General features: G+C 40.2%; 1 protein-coding gene across 7 annotated transcripts in view; it reads left to right on the forward strand.

Moving 5' to 3' along the window:
• The window catches only part of PPARD (peroxisome proliferator activated receptor delta), a 55,748-nt gene that overhangs the window by 25,927 nt on the left and 7,808 nt on the right, over positions 1-22,013 (forward strand). For 5 of the 7 annotated variants that reach the window (XM_077334553.1, XM_077334554.1, XM_077334557.1 and 2 more), the window contains 4 exons: positions 11,387-11,626; positions 14,351-14,502; positions 15,644-15,782; positions 21,217-21,419. In XM_077334553.1, coding sequence (XP_077190668.1) covers positions 11,491-11,626; positions 14,351-14,502; positions 15,644-15,782; positions 21,217-21,419 — 630 coding nt within the window. In that variant the 5' untranslated portion in view covers positions 11,387-11,490. Of the gene's footprint in view, positions 1-8,883; positions 9,029-11,386; positions 11,627-12,505; positions 12,567-14,350; positions 14,503-15,643; positions 15,783-21,216; positions 21,420-22,013 lie in introns of those variants that run through there. The other 2 variants (XM_077334558.1, XM_077334559.1) reach the window with 2 other exon arrangements.

Below are 22,013 nucleotides of genomic sequence, written 5' to 3' on the forward strand. Positions count from 1 at the left end.
GATGTGCTCAAGTAGGAGAACATAAAGCAAGTAGAGACCAGGTAAGAAGTTACCAATGTACTTTAACGCTAAACTATAAATGTATATTTTGTTTAGACAAAAGCTGAATGGTATCTCAGATTCTTGTGCTATGCAGCGGCAAGAAAGGTAACTCCTCACCCCATTGTTTCCCGAGTCTTTACTGGGGCTGGTTTCTGTCTGGAAAAGGTTTACCACTTGCTCACTGCTGTTATTCACTAATTAGTAAATAATATCTGGGAACTCAGCACAAACACGAGCTATGTTGTGGCTTGGTTTCGTATGTGTAGAATGTTAGTGAAGTTATCACTCACAAATCAGGCCTTAAGCCAGGCTTTCTCAACCAGAGTTTCTGGTTGGTAAACATATACTGGGTGATATGACCATATATGGTCATGTTGACCCACCCACCACTCTCAAAATGGCCAATGATGAGCCTGAAGGGGGTGGGAAAGGGAGGGGCCCCAGGTAGGCATGTACACAGCCATGCTTCCCAATCATATTCTGCACAATTGCACTACTTCTGGGGTTTCTCGAACCTTGAAGAATGTTTAAGGGGGTTCTCAATGGTAAAAAAAAGTTGAGAAAGGCTGCACTAAGCATATGGCTAGTTCAGCTGCTGAAATAATATTTAGCCTTATGAAGGTGCCACCAAGCTTATGAAGGTGGCAGCCAACTAACTTGAGTTGTACACCTTTAATTAATTTTTTTTCATTTTGACATATGTAAATGATCTTCTTTTGTCCTTTTGACATTAGAAATAAATCTTGCTGCTACAGCTTCCTGTGTGCCAAATAATTCTGGAGAAATTATGTGTTAGTCTGTTGCAGTAGATGTAAATTGGAGTCTGGTAGCACCACTAGCAAATTTTTAATTCAGCATAAGTTTCTCACTTTTTCATCTCGCATAGTGATCTATCAGAAGAAGTGGGATCTAACTTATGAAAGTTTATTCTGAAATTTAAAAAAAATGTCAGTCTTTGAAGAGCCACAAGATCCCTGTGTACTGTTTGGTAAACGGGGGGGGGGGCAGGGAAAAGAGAGAAGGACATCAGACAGATAATCTTAGTCAGCATAAAGGAAGATAATATTTTCAATGCTAATGTTTTTAAATTAGATCTTGTTCTGATTGCAGTGATGTTGGTGTGGACATAGTCTACTGAGAACTTGAATGAGCTGTACTGGTATATTTTAGCAACTGTCATTTCAATGCTACTAGCTGACAGAAGCAGAAAACTTTCTTTCCCCACTCTTTTTATAGTCAATTAAAAAAAAAACCTCTTTCATGTTGTGCCCTTGGAGCCAACCCCCAAAGCGTCTTGCAGCACAATGTTCCTTTGTGTTTGTGCTCCTCAGTGCTTCCCTCACTCTGTTTTGATTACTTACTACTGTTAACAGCTGCTTTCCTGCTTGCTGTGTTAGCTTTGCATAGGATGATGGCTAGTCTTACTTTCATCCACTGAATTGGGAGTGGCTTTAAATGAGTTCTAATTCAATAGGAAACAAACCCCCCTGCCATCTTTGGAATGTAAGGGTGTTACAAGAAAAACACAGTTGTATGAATGTGGAATTTCCACTCATCTGGATAAAATGTTCTCTTTGTTTAGGATAATGCTATGATGGAACATGGTACCCTGATCTGAAACATCTCGGAAGTATGTTTCACTGATCATAATGGAGGATTGTAGAGTATGAATTCAGTGGGGCATCCTTATAAAAGCATGATAGCAGAACATTCTGATAACAAGGGATGACATAGTGTCAGACTAGGACTGGGTATATACAAAAGTACAAAACACGTGGGTCCGATAGTCATTAGTATACTAACAAGAATTGTGCTTTAAATCCTGAGATCTGACAGCTAAGCCACCACATCACAGAACTTATCACTTAATGCAGATACAGATTTGGAAGAATATAACTTTTTGAACGCTATCCACATTCAGTCACCATTAATAAATGGAAACCTTTGACAACCTTTATCAAGACCTGATTGTTGTAAAATGCAAATCTTTAAAAAAGTGTAGAGCCTTTTCTAGGTTTATTAATCATGGACCTCCATCCAGGTCTAATGAATGTAAAACTCCAATGTAAAAAGCTGTTTTGTGTCCCAGTCAGGAGCAAAAGTAGAATGTAAATAAAAATAAGTTTTAATTCTTAGAGAACTGAAGATACAGAGTAGCAAAAGTGATTCAAGTGGTGTTCTGTTCATGAGCAATTTGTTTAGATCTATTAAAATATTTGTTACCTTTCCCTTCAAAGGAGCTTAAAACATTGTAGTTGCCTGAAGTCTGGCAACAAAGATAAATTCCTGACTGTTAAAAGTCAGTGCAGTTACACATTTGTAGAGCTGTAAAGTTATAATGTTCTATTGTTAAATATTATTGTTGCAAGTTCTATGTTATATGTTCACAGCCATAATGCTTGTACAATGAATTTTCTGTACCATTAATTTTAATTGAAAGCTGCCGTAAGCTTCAAGGGAGGGTGGTATATAAATGTAGACTAGAACATAGTGTTGGAATGTACCTCCAGGGTCATCTAGTCCAACCCCCTGCAGAATGCAGGAAATTCATAACTACCTGCAATAAAAGATAAATAAACTACCTGTAAAGAAAGAAAGAAAGATCCAAAAAGTTTTGAGCTCTGGCCAAAAAGACCCTGGATGTACTGAAATAATTCTATGTGCCTTTGCAGCTGATATGGCAAGAAGAGGTTGTGAGAAGCATAACAGAAAATATTTCAGAAAATCAAATTACTACCTTGGCAACTATAAGATGAATGTATAGTTTAAGTTCTTGGATCTTGCTTGTATCTTGCCTGTTCTAGTAATTTTTGTTTATCTGTCTTTATGGGTAGCATCTTTGTTTCTGTTTCTGTGTCTTGTGGCTTCTTTGCTGAGTGACAAAAAGCCTTTAGTTGAATACACCAAAATGAAGGGTATGTTTTCTGAGCTTCTAGTATTTCCTCTTGTATTAAATGTGAAATTTAGTGTCAAATTCTGCTTTTTGTTCAAGCCTCTTGAGGAAGTCTATTCAGGCATTTTGTCATTATCATCCTAACATACACACCAAATACTAGTGGAATGTTTGATTTCTATTGTGTTGTATAATCAGGATTATACCACTTAAATGTGTACACATGGATGGAACACTTATTTACCTCAAAGCGGTCTGGTTAAGAAGCTAGCAGGTAGCAACTTTTAATATTGCTTTGAGCTTGCCCAGTGTTACAAAGTACTGTGTTTTCAAGAAAAATGTGCCAGTGTTAAAGTGCCATTGAACTGTAAAGATGCATAAATTCATTTTAAAAAATTAGGCGTCATCGCTTTGCTGGGTTTTAGATATGAAAGACTAACTGTACAGCCTTTGCAATCCTAGCTTCATTTCAGCTTTCCTAAATCGCTCCAGATGCTCTTCCAAAAGGTCTTGTATTCATTTATATGCAAGTTTTAAAAAAAGGTTCAGCTTATTGCTCTAAAGACTACTGTGAATAGTTTTTGCTCTGTATGTGCCATTTCCTATGGTGCAAGTGTGTGGGAAAGAGCCAAGGAAAACACTTCATGTGAATAGGGTCTCAGAGTCCTTTTTGAGGCACTAAAGGGGAGCTCTTTTTAATTTTTTAAAAGGATATACCATATTATTTTTCTTCATTTAAAAAAACTTAAAGCTGCTTTAAATTAAAACTAAAGGGATGGTTTGAGCCAGCAGTTAGGGAGGTACCTTTCTGTTATCTGGAAAAAGGTTAGTGCATAGAACTATATCAGTAAAGAGAAAGGTAAGTATACATCGCTCTTCCAGTCACACACAGGCCCTCTTGGTAATGTGTTGTTTGAATATTTAGCTTTGTCTGTACCTACATGTGTTTTTTTGCCAACCTCTTTTTCCCTTAAATTGTCTCAACCAATAATTAGGTTTGAGTCCAGTAACACCTTAGAGACCAACTTGCGTTTCAGGGTATAACCTTCCAAAGAGTCAAAGCTCTCTTCGTCAGAGCTTTGACTCTTGAAAACTTACACATTGAGGCTGTTGTTGCTTTCTTCTACTGGACTCCAATCTAACTCTTCTACAGCAGGCTACCGCAGCCACCCTCTGAAACTATCAACCATTTTTTCTCCAGCACTGCTGCACAGAATGTAGTACATTTCTTTCCTCGTGTCGTCTTCAAAACCTACATTTTATTCAAGTGTGTATGGACAAGAAACACTGGAACAGTTGCAAAGGAAAGATAAGGAAGGTGCTGCCCTAAGGAAATGGATTGCCCCCTCCCAAGAATCTTTTAAATTCATCCATGCATTGGATATATCAATTTCTGTTTCTCTCTTGTTCTCTGAATTTCCTTATGGAGCCTGTACTGTAGTTTCCCCACAGATAACTGCACTGTTCTATTACTTTGTGAGGGTATAGTGGAAGCTTTTGCTTCTAGAAAGTCAGTGTCAAGGCATGCAAGTTTTACTCCTTACATCTTATTTCATTGACTATAAAAAGTGTCTACTTCATCCATGTTTCCTTTTTTCTTTAGGAAGTGCCACTTCATTTATTAAAAATAATTTGGAGATTCTTACCCTAGTTTGCTCCAGATACTCATACCCCATTATTTTAAGATGTATAACCTTAAAAGGAACAAATTTAGGCATTAGGTACCCTTGTTAGGCAGGGGAACATGACATGGTAACGAAGCTACTATGACTTGTAATGTCTATAGTGTAATTTAGTAAAATTTATGGGTTTTATTTATATGTCTTTATTGAGGAGATTCATTAAAAAAAAACTAAATTCAAACTCCTCCCCCACCCCCCACCAATTTCCTTGGTGGCTGAACACTGTATTGTAAGAGAGCAGGAAGTAATGGAAAAGCCAGTTTAAGAGTGCTGTTGAAAACAACCAGATTGAAGTCCTCTCGCATTATGTTGCTCAATGCCTGGAATAGTATTGGCTGAATTCTTATGAAATGAATAGCTTGTCAGCTAAGGTATTTGTTGAGGGACTTGGAACATTGTGATGCAAAGCAAAAGGTCTTGTGCTCTGTGGTAAACTGACTTTCTGTAGGGCATGTTATTTCCATACTCCGGTTTCTAGGAAAGAGTTTAGTTATCAGGTGTGTACTATGTGACAGTTACCCATGGTACCAGCAAGCCATTTGGCTTAACAGCAGCTGATTGGGTCTTCTCCATTTCAGCTCTTTGAAAGCATCAGCATTCATGCAAATGTTCTTAGGAAGCTGAAATTATGCCAGGCTCTTTAAGACAGCAGACAAAGGATAATGGGCTCTCTTGCTGGAAGCTGATACTTTGCAGGTTCAGACTAAAAAGAAGGTACAATTCTTTGACCAGGAAATTAAAAGGATGAGTGAAGTGTAGGTTTTAATAGATTCTAATCAACTTGATGTTGACAGATAACAAGGAATTAAGTGCTGAATTGGTCCCCCCTTCCTGTCAACTATATTTTGTGGTCCCTCTTCACTTCTGCTGCAGACAGGATACTAGGCTAGATCCACTATTGAAACATAAGTGTTTTTTCTTAAAATGCCAATAGTGCTTCACCTATCTAATGTCATTGCCATTAAGTACTTTGTGAGAGAAGACTCCCTGGAGAAGAGCCTACTGCTGGGAGCTATTGAGGGCAAAAGAAGAAGGGGATGACAGAGAATGAGGTGGCTGGATGGAGTCACTGAAGCAGTTGGTGCAAACTTAAATGGACTTCGAGGAATGGTAGAGGACAGGAAGTCCTGGAGGATCATTGTCCATGAAGAAGAAGAAGAGTTGGTTCTTATATGCTGCTTTTCCCTACCCGAAGGAGGCTCAAAGCGGCTTACAGTCGCCTTCCCATTCCTCTCCCCACAACAGACACCCTGTGAGGTGGGTGAGGCTGAGAGAGTGCTGATATCACTGCCCGGTCAGAACAGTTTTATCAGTGCCGTGGCAAGCCCATGGGGTCGCGATGGGTTGGACACAACTTCACACATAACAACAACAATGATAGGCATATTGTATTCTTCAGTGAGAAGTCAGAATTTGCAAGTCAGTGGAGGAATAAGCAGCCTTTAATTTCCATGGATTAGTATATGCCATAAAGTATATCTGAAGGTACACAGTTTTCAGACTTGAGCCTTCTTGTTCCTTGAGCAAAGCCCAAAGTGACAAATAGCCAAAAACATGCCAAATGTGTACTTGAAACTACATAAAACTGTGTGTTGCACTAGGAGTATGTTCTGTGTTTTGACTTCATGTTTCATTGTATAACTGTTATGTGGGTAGCCATATTGGTCTGAAGCACAAGAACAAAGTTTGAGTCCAGAGAAATCTTTAAGACCACCAAAGTTTTATTCAAGGTACAAGGTTTCCTGTGCAAATGCTTCTTCAGAAGTACATCTGAAGAAATGTGCCTGCACATGAAAATTTGTACTTTCAATAAAATTTTGTTGGTCTTAAAGGTGCCACTGAAATTTTGTTCTGCTGTGTGCTTTGCACAAGGAATGCTAAAATGGGTAGGGTAAATTTTAAAAAGTGAAAATAGTACCAAAAAATTATTTCTTATATTTATATACCGCCCTCCCCTGAAGAACTGAAGAAAAAACAATACAAATAACATGATAAATCAAACAATAGCTAAACAGTCATAACAGGAGAACTGTAACATAATGGAACAAACATGGTGAGAACATCTAATTTTAACTGTAACATATTGACGGCCCCTTAGGATGGACATGTTGGTGGTGGTTTTCATGGGAGATGGGCTCAGGGCCAATGGAAAGTGATATAATTCAGGTCGACCTCAACCAAAAGCCTGGCGGAAGAGCTCCCTTTTGCAGGCTGTGTCTTCATACTGTTGTTCCTTATGTCTGAATGAAGTTCAACATCAGTTTATGGTGGTTAGAAAATATTCAAAACAAATTATTTTGGCAGCAAAAGGGGAAATTGGTTAGGACATGTTAAGTAAAAATAGATACATGACTTTGAATTATGCCTGGAGACTTCCAGCATTTTTAAAGTGGCGTGATCTCGGCTGATCCTGGAGAATTTGTTACTTAGCAAGCCATGAGTCAGGCTGTCTGCTATTTGCCCATCCTATTGTATGCTTTTTGTCTGATTTTGTCTTACAGCAAGTACAATGTATGCTTTGTCATTATGCTCTTGGTAATATTGCTGCAGTATTTATGCACTGCATACTGACTTGCTTCCTTAACACTTTTGAATGAAACTATGTGTGGAGGGTGGTTGGCTTAGTAAATCAGGGTGCCTGTTCTAGAGAACAAACGGTGCCCATGCTCTCCTGCCTATAAATTATATAGGTTTTAAGTTTTTAGCATGTTGCTTGCAAATACACCCACATCTGCTTTGGAAGCAAAGCGATTATGTTTAATTTGCTTATACCCCACTTTTCTCCCCAATGGAGATCCAAAGTGACTGGCAACATGCCATGTCAGTGTGATCTATTGCCTGCTTCTCTGTACTCACATCACCACCAGCCTCCAACTGATGATGCCATGGTTTTTCTGTTCACCTATGGACTAAATCTGCAATGACGATATTCTAAAGAAAGTTTAAGTTACATAGCACACTCTTTGGATATAAGGACCTTTTCATAATGATAATGTTTTTATACAATAAATACCTTTCTCTTCCCCCTCCTCTTTGGATTCAGGTATCTTTTCTTAAGGAAGCATTGCTTTTTTAGTGGCATTGTGATTTTCAGGAGGACATTACAAGAGCCAGCTTGGTGTAGTAGTTAGGAGCACTGACTTCTAATCTGGTGAGCTGGGGTTGATTCCCTGCTCTGCCACATGCAGCCAGCTGGGTAACCTTGGGCTCACCACAGCACTGATAAAGCTGTTATGACCAAGCAGTAATATTAGGGCTCTCTTATCCTCACCTACCTCACAGAAAAATCCAGTAGTACCTTTAAGACTAACAAAGATTTATTCAGTGCATGAGCTTTCCAGTGCAAGCAATCTTCGTCAGACTACGAACTCCTTACATGACGAGGAATATATAGCAGAAATCAATTCTGTTACATCAGGATACTGTGTCAGACAACCAAATACAGCCAGTGATAATTCTTTGTCAAGACAGCCAATCAATCCCCTGGAATTCAGTTGTAGTGTACAAAAACACAAAGAGAAACCAAACTGCCTGTGTCAGTGATCAAAGGCTCTCACCTCACCATATGCTGCTTGCCCCATCTGTCTCCATACAACTGTGAAACATTCCTACAAGGGTATTGCTGGTAACTATCTTATCCCAAGACCAGGAAGTCAAACTCAAAATTTCATTACATTGCCATTACCTTATAGTCACATTATCACAAATAAAATAAATTGTGAGGAACAAGAGTTGAACAAGGTTAGCATGAATAGTGAAATAAAATACCTATGTTCTTGTTGAATCCTGGGTATGTCATAGTTTTGAGTGTTGTAATAACTTGCATTTCTGCAGTCTCTCTTTCTAGCCTGTTCTTGAAGTTCCTTTGCAATAAAACAGCTACTTTCCTCACAGAGTATCTGTTGTGGGGAAAGGGAAGGGAATTGTAAGCCCCTTTGAGACTCCTCTTGGTAGAGAAAAGCGGCATATAAGAACCAACTCTTTATTACAATGATACTTTTAGTTTGGCTCTCCATGGCCACTCTACGATACAAATTTTTAAGAATTATACTTCGGAATACTTAGCAACAAGAAAGTAATACGCTGGAGCCCATGGGCATAGTATTGGGGGTCATACAAGAATGTAGTGGGGGAGGGAGGCATGGAAGATGCTGTTTACACACCACAGTTCTGCTTGCATTGCACAGGATCCAATCTGCTGAGAAAACTTTCCCATGAAGAAATGGTTAGGGCTATGGTGGTCAGGAGTTGTCATGATTGTGGTGGCTGAAAAAGTGTTGCTGTGTTCATGATGATAATAGGTGATGGAGCTAGTACAATTCCACAGGGCCTGCAAAGTGGAGCTCTTCTGCCAAGCATTCTGCTGAGGTCCATAACTGACAACTCAAAGCACCCACCAATCACACCATAGGTAATGGATAATTTGTTAACTATTGAATAGTCTATTGTTGCTGATGCTGTTGGTGTTGTTAATTGATAAAAGTGAATAATTGTATGTGTCATTGGTTCCAGGTTCTTTGTAAACCGCCCTGAGTCTCAAGGGAGGGCAGTATATAAATGTAATGAATAAATATTTGTAACTGTTGGTTTTATATTTTGCTCATGCAAGCCACTCTCAGCATTGGTCTGGGGTTGTTTGTATACACATAACAAATAATTTGTGAACCTAAAAAATGATCTACCAGCATGCAGACTTATTGTGGAACTCTTCTGTGGCTATGTTGCAAAACTAGAGGGGAAGCCTTTCTCCTTCTGCCTTTGAGTTCATTTTGCATTGAGGAGAGTGAAGTTTGAAAATAGCAACTTGGTGTCTGACAGTTCAGAGGTTCCAATTGTCAGGTGACAGTACATTTTTACCTATATAAGCTTTCTGGCACTGTCTCCCAAGCTGCTTCCATGTGAAATTTTATCTCCACTTTGTATTCCAGACTGCAGCAGGTTTGAGAAATATTCCCTAGTCATCCACTTTCCAGGCTTTCCCCATCCTCAATACATTTGTAAATCTGCTGCAGGTGTGACCTTTCCAGAACGAATGCAATCAAAGCATGTTTGCAAGCCGTCTGGATGGAAAGATGCACATACTTGAAGATTCTGCCTACGGTCAAGAGCTTGGGTGTGATTTTGGATTCCTCCTTGTCAGTGGAGGCCCAAGTCACAAAGACATGGCATTTTTCCATCTATACCAAGTGAGGCATCTTCAACCCTATCTCTCAGAGCCTGACCTACTTACGTGTAGGGGGTTTCCCTATCCATTCAGTCGTGTCCAACCCATCATACTTCTATGACTGGCCAGAGTGATCCATATGATGGTCACCTCTAGACTAGATTTCTGCAACTCGCTTTGCACAGTGCTGCCCTTGAGACTGCTTACAAAACTCCAACTGGCCCAAAATGCGGGACTCAATGGAAAATCCCTGACAGGGACTCGGTGGAAAGCACAACAGTGCTTGCTCGGCTGCATTGGCTCCAAGTTGGAGACCGAATCAGGTTTAAGGTGCTGGCAGTAACCTTTCTACTCTAAATGGTCCAGGAACACCTTTTCCCGTATAATCCCTGATGAGCTCTATGATCCTTAGATCAGAATCTGCTCAGAGTCTCTGGCCTGAGAACGGTGAGACTGAGCTCCCAAGAGAGATCAAGGCCCTATGTAACCTTAGTCAGTTCTGCAGGGCCTGCAAGACAGAGCTGTTCCACCAGGCCGATAACAACATCAACCAAAGACCTGACTTCACCACTAGGAGAAGGAGGAGAAACTTGAAGAAATGCTTTGGACCCCTGTCTGGGTATTTTAGAAGGGCTGATTGTGTGTGTGCTGTTTCAAAGTTTTTAAACTGTATGTTTATTTTACCCGCCCTGAGTGTTGGAAAGGTGGGCTACAAATAAAGTATCATCACCACCACCATGCCACCCACCTCCGGCCATTTCAACTAGAACTCTTTCATGTTTTCTAACAGTCATTTACCATTTGTTAACCTCATCTACAGTTTTCTCCGAATTTGCAAGTTTCATTTAAAGAAGAAATGAGGTATCAATAGATTGTGACAATATATCATTATGCCGTTCTTGTGCTTGAGTTCAGTTGCAATTACTGTTTTGTTTTAAAATCTGAAAAATTCCTTGTCTGGTTTTGCAAGGAAAATAGTGGCTGACAAGTATGAAGAAAACTTCTCTGTATGTAATAAAATCGGAGTCCAGTAGCACCTTTAAGACCAACAAAGATTTATTCAGGGCGTGAGCTTTTGAGTGCAAGCACTCTTCGTCAGACTATGATCTTCTTACATGGCAGGGAATATATAGCAAAAATCAATTCTGTTACATCAGTAGGCTGTTTTGACAAAGGATTATCATTGGCTGTATTTGGTTGTGACACAGAAGAGTTCTTGCTCTCGAAAGCTCACGCCCTGAATAAATCTTTGTTGGTCTTAAAGGTGCTACTGGACTCTGATTTTATTGTGCTACTTCAGACCAACATGGCATTTGAATCTTTCTCTGTGTGTGCTCAGCTTCCAGTTTAAAGCAGAAAACCTTGGTCTTGTGGATTCTGCCCCAATTGTTTTTGCTTGTTGAGCTTCCTAGCTGTGAAAAGCTGCATATTGCCATTGGAATAAACTTTCTCTGAGTGGAGAGTTTGGGATTTCCCTGGCACAGATTGTACCAAGCCCTGTGTACATAATAGTTTAACTGACCTTGTAAGAGAAAACTCCATAGCATAATCTGTGTCTGTTGTTATTGTCAACATCTATTAACATTTCCTTCTCTTTCCTTGAAGGCTAAAGGGAACAGCCTGATAGGGGCCCATTTCCAGACAGACGTGGATGATGCCAGAGCTATGACAGGGGCTGCAGTCTTGGCACTGAAGGGTGGTGATCAGTTATGGAACAGCCAAAGGAGGAAATATCTGAAGTCAGGGAAGAGGAGGAGGAAGAGGAAGAGGTACTGACAGCAGTAAGTGGAGCCACAGACCCAAGTGGTGGACCAGATAATTCAGCACCTTCTATCAGCTACACAGGTAGGTAGGAAAGAAAGAGAAGCAGTCTCGTTTGACCAAATGGCAATTAAAGTAATTAAGTGTTCTCATAATTAATTTTCACTAACAGTGTTCAGTTTTGAGCAATTCTTAGCGGCACTACATACCTTTGGTTATATACCAGAATTCAAGGGAAAGTGGGTGGTGCCTCTTCTGAGTCAATACAATAGTTACAAATATGATGTTGGAGAATGTTCAATTTTTTTGGAGGGAAATTATTCCAGTGTTAATATTAGATCAGGTATAGCCTTACATCTACAGATCAGTATATTTATATTACATGTCCATTGCTTTCAAAGCCAAAATGAAAGATGTGACAAAATATGGAATCTTTTTTCTTACAACTTTTTAGGCCTTTCTGTTAGGAATGAGACAATGGGTTAATACTTTACTGTACTTTCCTTAACATTTAGAAGGTAGCATAGATGATGAATTTGGAGTTAAAATTACCTCTAGACTAGTATAGATTTTCCATACTGGTTCTCCTTTTCTCCTTTTCCTGTCCAATCAGCATCATTTATTCATTTGTGAGTACTCCTCATTGTAATGAACACCTTATGCCTATATTACAGCAAACCAAAAAAACAATAGTGAAATTTTAGAATGTAAAATGAACAAATAATGAAATCATCAACCCATTAGATGGATTCAGTAACACCTGATGCAGCTACTTTGTAAGTTGCATATTTGTTCCTATTTGCAAGAAGCAACTTTCAGAGTCCCCATTTCGGAATGCTGGCAAAACCTTTGTCTGGGAGAGGTATAAGGTGGACAGTGCAGTAGAAAATGAACAAGGATTTTTACCCCCTGAAAGTCACAAATACAATTATTTACTAGGAACTTTACATACCTTCCCTACAGATAAGCAGATGACATGAACAGAAAATGCAGAGCCCCCTTCAAAGGACAGTCAGGCAGTTCAGTAAGTTGCAATATCACGTGATTTTTAGAATACAGTGCCACTGAATCTCATAATTGATATAATGATCTTTTAGAACAGTTACATTCTATAATCCTGAGTCGTATTTAATCATTTGCATCATTAAAAGTCTTCTAGCTCTGCCTGGGTTAACCCATGTGCAACTACTGGTGTAGTAATTTAGTAATTTTGTTTTTGACTAAGACATGTAAATATTATTGGATGGACATTTCCAAGTAAAGGTATTCAGTTAACACAGAATCATAGAATCATAGAGTTGTAAGGGGACATACAGGCCATCTAGTCCAACCCCCTGCTCCATGCAACATTTATATCAGTGTTTTCAAAACAATTTGATTGCTGTTTTCCAAAGCTAACACATTTTCACCAAAATGGTTGAAACCAGCCATGTCATCCACTTACAGAACACCTCCGCTAAGGTTATAACTTGGCTCTCACCTATCGTCTTGGATGTCTATGCATGTTGCTCTTTACATCTCAGATCAGGGTTTTAATTGTCTTTTCCCTTCTTACTTATTCTTTCTTGCACTCTTTACTCAAGCTTCTCTTTCATATGAGCATGTTTTTGCTTCCTAAGCCACACTTCTATTTATTCTAAGTCTCATCCTTCATGCGTTTCCTTACCTGAAACAGCTTATTCCACATTGAAGGACTAAGACTAATATGTGGTGAAAATAAAAAGCAATCCCCAAACCCTGAAATAATAAATTATGCTCTTAACTGATCTTCTATATACTTCCTTTTATGTTGTCATATTTTAGTTACATTTTAGCGTGTATTTTAATATAATTATGGTGTGTGTTTGTTTTAATGACTTTTATCATTCTTTAAAACAATTGTTTTGGGACACTGAAATTTTGAAAAGCACCTAATTCCTGCCTTAAGTAAATAAATTTGAGAAGAATTTTAGCATTGAGCTTTCAACAAATGCTGAGAAGAAAATATTAATGTAGCTAGGAAAAATGATTCAAAATAACAAAATACTAAATTGGTTAGGAAAGGTTGCTCAAGTAGCACTAAAGATTGTAACATTTCTCAGCCACAGTCTTTGGTATAAATTACTGTTTGGATTCATTTTATAGACCTAGGGGAGGGGGGAAATGGTCTTCCTCAAGTTTGTCACTTTCAGGCCTTTATAAACCCAAAGGCTATGGCATAGCTGAGCTATAGGGTAGCCATTCAGATTCAGTTGGCTTATTCAGAGCTGCAATTCACTGAATGTGAAGGCCCCAAGAGATTTAATGGTTTTATTGAAGACATGATTTTAGTATGACCAAGGATGAAAAGGAAAGTGACTGTCATTTAAAGCTATTCTGACACCTACTTGAGGGGAGAGACATTGGCTTGGTTGCAGTGGGAAGTTGTGGCCTGAATATTGATTCATAATTGGCTATACATTTAGGAATGTTGGGTTTAGTTGTTTAAATTTTCTGTGCAGTTTGGAGTATCTGAAATAGTTGCATTGAAATAATAATTTTGCTAAACTGAGAGGGTAAAGCTAACTAGTTCTTTTTCCTTGCCAGCTTTCAATATGGATGCTGAAACAAACCCCATAGACAAATTGAGTTATCAAATCTATTTTTAATAGCCATAGTAGAATCAGTGATGCAAGATGTACACTGTAACTGGTAATTTTTCTAAACCCAGGAGGTGCAAGCTGCTTGGTTATACAAAAGAAAGAGCAGGTTCTAACCTGGAATTCCTCAGTGTCTATCAGCATACTATTGCAACATAGAAATGTAATAAAACATTTTGTTTCCCTGTAGATCTTTCTCAGAGTTCTTCTCCTTCTCTGTCAGACCAACTCCAGATGGGCTGTGATGAGGCAACATCAGGAAGTCTAAATGTGGAGTGTAGGGTCTGTGGTGACAAAGCATCAGGGTTTCACTATGGAGTGCACGCATGCGAGGGTTGTAAGGTATGGGCTGCATACAAAATATACATTGTGTCAGGCTGAAGATTAGATGTTGAGGTCATAAGGGCTTCAGTGAGTAAACAATAAAAAGAAAACAGAATCTTTTTGTCCTAGGGTCAAACTACAGCCAATTCTGTTAGATCCATGACTGATTTCCTACCTTTTTGTTCTTTGGAGTACTTCCCATTCCCAAATGCTGCTTTTTAATCTAAATGTTCTTTCTCTTTGCTGTTTTTGGAGTGGAGGCAGTCATGGTGTATAGATTGGGGGGAGGGGGTTTCCCTCAAGGAACAAATAGCAGCTGGAGGAATGGGGCAGGTAGTATATGCAAAGAGTGGGGCTTTAAGTGTTTCAGTTCTTGTACCTTGCCAAATTAGCAGTTCCCACTCACTTTCCCTGAAGCTCCCTTCACTGAAAATTAGCCAGGTGGTCAATCACAGGTCTCCTGGTGTAACAAGTAGTCTTGCTGTTAGACTAAAGGTTAGAGGGCATGTTTGCCCAAGCCAGAATAAAGGCCTAGGAAGGACCTGCAGTTTTGCAGCCCTGTGAGCCACTATTATTAAGAAAGAGCTGATGAGATCTCTAGAAACATGCTGTTAATATGATTGTCTAAAGCTGTGTGCAGTAACCCACTGCTTTTTTTGGCTTAATCTACATAGAATTTTGTGCCACAAATATGTTTTCCTACTATGCAGCTGCTGTACATTTCATAATTCTCTGGTGAATTTGTGAGTTATCAAAGATTACTTTGAGTGATTACTTGGCTGGAATATGTTACAGGGCACAAAACATCATATTCTGCCCCCTGGTTGTTTGGCTGGCTCTAGCTGGCTGTGGTAATAAAAGTCCATCCTCCACCAGACATGATAAAAGAGCAGCATTATTCAGTGTTGAAGTGATGCCACAGTTCTTCAAGGCCAAATAAATAAGCTGCTGGAGTCTTTTAGTTTATGTCCCTCTGCTGGCTGCTTTAGACATTACAAGACCTCAGTTCCTTCAATTTTTTTGCCTGAAAGTTTCCCTTCTCAGTCTTGATATAGTTTTTCTCTCAGTTTCTTGGGAGAGAATCCCCTATTATCCCATTGAATCATCTGACGTGTTTACTTCTCCTTTCAGTCTCATCCTTCTGCTTGCTCACCCACAGGGCTTCTTTCGTCGAACAATCCGTATGAAGCTAGAGTATGAGAAATGTGAACGGAGCTGCAAGATTCAAAAAAAGAACCGGAACAAGTGCCAGTACTGCCGCTTTCAGAAATGCCTATCACTGGGCATGTCGCATAATGGTAAGGGCCCTGTGCTGTCACTCTGAGTGGAGGTTGGAGCTGGAAAGGAACCAATGGAACCATATATCCACTATAGGCCAACATACTGAACAAGAGTCTGACATTTTTTGGTTGCCTGACTTGGGATGTGGCCAATATATTTGGCACTCCACTCTGATTGTGGAGCAATTCCTGAAAAACAAAACAGGGTATATAACAAAGGCTTGCCAAATTATCAGTTTTGTTTTGGAATGCCGGTACCATGATAGCTTTTTCACATCAAAAGTAAAATTTCAGTTGCCAGTGGCAAGTCCCTGCTCTCTGAAGTAGCATAGGAATAGGGCAGCCTACTTACAAGCAAATCTAGTTGCTGTTTTTCATATAATATTCCATTCAATTGAGAATGAGGTGTTGGATACTTTGCATTTTATGGACTGCCTCTTCTCAATAAATGTGGATAGGAGGTAGCACTGCAGAGCATTCACTTCTGATGTGATGAGTAGCAGCTGTATTTCTAGCATGGTGCATGAAGTGTTTTAAATCTTGTCCAGGGACGCTGTTGTAAGCCCTTAACTTTTATGAATCACATACTTGGGACTTGAGGTTAAGACAGACTGAATTATTTTTTGAATCTGAAAATGTAAATGACTGAGACTTTTCACATTACCATTCTAAATTGGATGTTATTTGTGGTGCCACTATAGCTCTCAATGTAGATTTTTTTAAGTCCACAAAGGTTGTGTGGTGGTAAAGGGGGTGGGGTGGGGAGGAAGCAACACTGTAGGAAGCACTAGGGTCATTTTAAGGGGCTTTTTGCACGGCTTCAAAATCACACAATGGTTGCTAATTGGAAACGCTATTGATTTGCCTTAACGCACGACGTTGTAGACAATCTGCAACACTCCTGAAACCGATCAGCAAAAAGCGCTTCGTTGTAGCGCTTTCAGGGGAATCCCAAAAAGTGGATTCACCCTCCGGAAAGCGCTACACTCTTGCAAACAATCTGTAACACTAGCGATAAAGACCTGTGCGTTACCATTGTTGCGGTTTCTTCAAAGTCCCTCCTCCTGAGCCTGTCCTCCAAACTTCCGGCGAAGCGATCGCCATTTTTTTTTCTCCGAGCGAGCGGGGATAAACGCACCAGCGAGCCTCTTTCTGTTTAGAGGCTTCCCTGGCTTCAGTCCTTTACCTTTAGTCACTAAGCACAAACCACATAAAAGCCCGTTTGCTGAAATAAAGTCCCTTTATTTTTTACACATTAATTCATCCGAAAATCGGGCCGTGAGGGGGGGGGGATTTTTTTTTTATCACTCGAGGCAGCGTGGCAACGATCATACGATCAAACGACAGCTCACATTAGGCAGCTGGATGGGTCTCTCCGTTGCAACGAATCTACCTAGATTCGTTGCTATGGGTCTGTTTTTTTTTTTTTAAACCTTTCTTAAAGGGAAAGGGGCTGTTTGGGAGCATGCTAACGGCTGCCCATTGGCTGCTTGACGGCCAGGGGCGGGACGAGCTTGGCAATAGCGCTTCCTTTCTAGCGATTTCTGCCGAGACCGGAAGCCTGTGGGAAACGCTAAAAAACGCAACTGATTCCACTACAAAGGCAGGTATGCATAACGACGAATTCCACTATTTTAAATGGCGATTTTTCATTCCGCAAACAATTTGCAACAAAGATCCCCGTGGCTAAAGGCCCTAAGAGTTAGCTAACGGTTCCAGTCTGAGAGCAATTTCTTAAGCTTAGTGGCTAGTAGTTGGGAAAGCCTGATACTATGGGGGCTATGAGCTCTTGGCAAATTTTGTCTGTAAATCTTACATTCAAATATCACACATTCTTGGCAGATACACATGCATTCTTAAAAAGGAATCTTTTAAAAAAATTCCTTCTAAAAGTGCACATTATAATGCAGTAAAATAAAAGCTTTACTATATTTTGAGTTGGTAATATTGAACAGGTAAGACATCAGTAATTAGTTCTTAAGAGAAAAAAGATTGGTTTTTTGATCCTATTTAGTTCATGCTGCCTTTCCTCCTTCAACACTCTTACTTTAACTGTAGCTTTGGGTCGTGCATAACCCAAAGACAGAAGTAGTTGTTGGGAAAGTTCACAAGAGCTTAGTTTTCTTTTAAGAGCTATTAGCCATGGAGGGACAAACAATCCAGCAGTAATAAATGAATGAAGCCCTTGGGGACGCTAAACTTACTTTATAATGAGATATAAAATTGCATTGAAACATCTCAAAATTCTAACATTTATTTTTAAACTAAATTATCACACCATCTTTAATCCTTATTCACTACGAATCTGTATTTCTGCAGTCTTCTGTACAAGGTCAAATACATTTTTGCAAGGTCAAATGCATTCTAACCCATAATATTAATAAGTGTAACTGGTTCCGCAGTTCATCCTTCATTTGTTAGGTGAAGCACAGTATACTCAGTACTGTTTCTGGCACAGTTTCTGGCTAGAGTTCTTCATTCATCCTTCTCCAAATCCAGACTTGTCATAACAGGAATGTTGCCATTGACAGTCTTCCAAGCAATGCACTGCAAGTATGCATGTAGTGTGTAGCATTTCAGATTTGCAGAGATGCCAAAGCTGTCAGTTAACTCATACCAAACAAAACACTAGTGTTGTCACAGTTGAAGCATTCAGAAATAGTCTTGCATACTCTTTTGCTTGTAGATCCTTGTTTGTGTTTAATGTTAGTTGTTGTTCACTGTATGGTACAAATTATAGTAATGTTTATTTGAGAAAATGTAGAAGCAGCATTAAAGGATATCTTCAGTGCATTTTAATTTGGTTTGCATTGACAACATGAATTTTGCCTTGCTAGCAGTTCCGTAGTACATTTGGGGAAATGGACTGGCATATCTAGTTACTTTTGTGCCCGGGGCAGCTGGGTGGAGCTTGGTGATGTGGGAGTGGGAGGCCTAAACCCTGTTACCACTCAAGCCCAACCTTGTTGCCCACCCCATCACCTGACATCTTCTCCTAGGATGGTGACAGAAGGGCCAGTCACCTCAGGCCACGAGTCTCCCTGTCAATCTGGCGGGAAGGCCACGGTTGTTTGTGCTATCCCAGGTGGCTGTTGGGTGGCACACTGTTGCAGGGGAGCGCTGTGCCCCGCCTTGAGTCCACGGCATCCAGATGGGCTGCTGCCTCACACTGCCGTCCTCAGACTGTGAGTCCCCAATTTGAATCCAGAGGGTAGTTCATGCTGCTCTGGGTGGCTGTTGGTGCGCTCCATCTCTGGTCTGCAGCATCCATCCATGCCCCATGCTTACCCCATTGCCTGACATCCTGCTGCCTTTGCCATGGGTGGCAGCAGAGGGGCCAGCTGTCTAGAGCCACAAGTTCCCCATCAATGTGGAGGGAAGGCCATGGGGGTTCACACTGGTCTGGGTGGCTGTCAGGTGGCATATTGTCATAGGGGAGTACTGTGCCCCTCCTTGGGTCTTCAGTGTCCAGACTTTCCCAGTCTCTCCCCTTCTCTGATTGTAGGAAAGGAGGCCACAAGTCTGCCTTGCTTTGCCTCTTGTGTCAGCTAGAGGTACTAATTCTATTATTTTCCCTTCTCCTGACAAGGCTTATGAAGTCAGCTTTTTTGTTATAATAAGTACTTACAACTGAGCTGCTTTCCCATTGCCAGTGCACACTTCTGGCTTGGACATATGCTTGCTTGACCTCATGCCTCCTATCTGTGTCATTGGGTTCTAACATGCCAATGAGACTCTGTCTCACTCCTGTTTGGGATTTATTGCCTGGAATTGCTGGAGAATCATCTACTTGGCTGCCTTGTCAAATGCCATTCTTTGGACCCTATCTCCAAACCATAGAGGGTGTGCAGATCTAAGGATCAACAGAGCGAAATAATAATCCTAAATGATTCTACAACATAGGAAAGGATAATATCCCGCTGATGTATTACACACTTCTGCTTATTCCAGGGGTAGTCAAACTGCAGCCCTCCAGATGTCCATGGACTACAATTCCCATGAGCCTTTGCTGGCAGGGGCTCATGGGAATTGTAGTCCACAGACATCTCGAGGGCCGCAGTTTGACTACCTCTGGCTTATTCCCTGCCCCTGCATTCTCTTGAGATACGCACTGCTCTGTGAAGGCTAACTGCTGGATGAGTGCCAGAACTGGGTACTGGGCAGGCTGCTATTTTGTGCTGAAGTGTACTAAAGTATTGGTCTAACTGCTTGCCTGTAAGGCTGATTCTCCTCAAGGTATCTCTGCTTACTATTGCAGCCTGTTTCCTTTCTGCTTTAAAGTAATGTTACTTTTCATTTTGATTTCAAATCTCTGGTTAAGATTAATTCAATTGTGGCTGAGCCTGAACCCAAGTCTGGTTTACACGGGCAGGGAAGCCTTCATAGACTGCCCTGAATATAGTTGATAGAGAAGGAGACTGAGAACAATTGTCCATATGTGCCGTTCTCAGAACTCTTTTAAAATCCCCTTTCCTTTGATCAGGCGTAATGTCACATAGATGAGAGAAAATTCTTTCACAGTGAAGTCCATCCCACTTTACCAAATCTCTTCATATAGGAACAACACATGTAGTGTATCTTCCAATCTGGGAGAAAAAAAGATGTATTTAAAATAAACTTCCATGTACACAGGTCATATTGTGCTCTCTAATACCCATTCAGCGTTTTACTTGATTCTAGTGAATGAACTTCCCCTACTTTTACAATAATGCCTCAACATTTTGTTTTTAGGGAAATAACTGAATTTCTCAGTCGATCGTTTCTGGTAACTTTCACAGCAGGATCTTAGGGTCAGTCTGCTTCCAGGATTCTTTTTGTTCACAGGTGAACCTCTAATGAGCCAGGCACAGGCATCGATAGCAGCATGGCAGGATTTCTTTGGGGTTTAAGTAGACTATATATATATGTATTTCTGACCAATAAAAACAAATCTAGGCCCAAGTTATAGCCTCAGCTCAGAATAAAATCACACATTAATCCTGAAGATAGATCATTATTGACTCTGGCCAGTGTATTTCAGCCACTGGCCTTCCTCAGTGGTCAAATTATGTTGTTATAGAATGGCTCCAGACATTACTATAATGCAGTCATTTCTGAAACATAGACCAAGGTAAGATTGTTTTATAATCATTACCTGTGACCTAAGGCAAAGATTTGAATCAGAGACCTCATTCTAGATAACTTGCTGCTATAGTCAAGTACAATGCTCTTGAATAATGGTTCAATTATATACTTTTCTCTCCTGGTCATTTTTTAAAATGCAGTCTGGATCCCGTATTATTACTGATAATGATGATTTCCTTAAATGCTTGGTTCTTAATTCAATTCTTTTTGGGTTAAGACCCCCCCCCCCACCTGCGGCTTCCTTTGTCTGTTATTGTAAAGAGAGATTTTATAGTCCAGATTTTATAGTCTGCTAATCCTTAACCTGGCCTGCTTTGTTATGCTCCAGCCATTCGTTTTGGTCGCATGCCAGAAGCTGAGAAAAGGAAGCTGGTGGCAGGACTGACAGCAAGTGAAATTAGCTGCCAGAACCAACAGGTGGCTGACCTGAAACTCTTTTCCAAGCACATCTACAATGCCTACCTGAAAAACTTCAACATGACCAAAAAGAAAGCACGAGGCATCCTGACTGGGAAAGCAAGCAGCACACCGGTGAGTATTACTGTCTTTGAGGACTAAAAATGCAGAAGTTGCCAGATCAGAGCTCTGCTGTTTGGTATCATGCAGGAGGGTTGCTGCTGCTGTGCAGAAGCAGGTTGAAAAGGACTTGGCTATATTCAAGGTACTTTAACTTGTCAGTTGATGTCACTTATACCAGCAGCTTGACATTTGGAGGTGGTTCAAGCTGCTGGTGGGATCAGGAATCATCAGAAGATGTGAAAGGACTTCACAATCTTAACATGCTAAAATATTTTATTTGCTGTTCACAAGAGACAATTCTTAAATGCAGAAACAGATTAATATCCCTTGTATCAATCCAATTTATTACAAACTTAGACGCATTTCCCACAATCAGATGTTCCTCTTGTTCTTCCAAGGCTTTATATGGTTTCTCAAAAGAAAGGAACATTTCCGAATTGGAGCAGGGGAAGGGGGGGGTTGATAAAAGCAAGCTAATAAACCTTTACTTTCCAACCATAGCCTATCTGTGGAAAACAACTGGAGCTAAATTTCAAATATAGGGCATCACAGTTTCTAAATATGGATGGTGGCTGCCGATTCTTAGGCAACTATTGGCTTTGATTG

The sequence above is a fragment of the Paroedura picta genome, chromosome 4 (genome assembly GCF_049243985.1).
Source record: "Paroedura picta isolate Pp20150507F chromosome 4, Ppicta_v3.0, whole genome shotgun sequence".
Classification (NCBI taxonomy): domain Eukaryota; kingdom Metazoa; phylum Chordata; class Lepidosauria; order Squamata; family Gekkonidae; genus Paroedura; species Paroedura picta.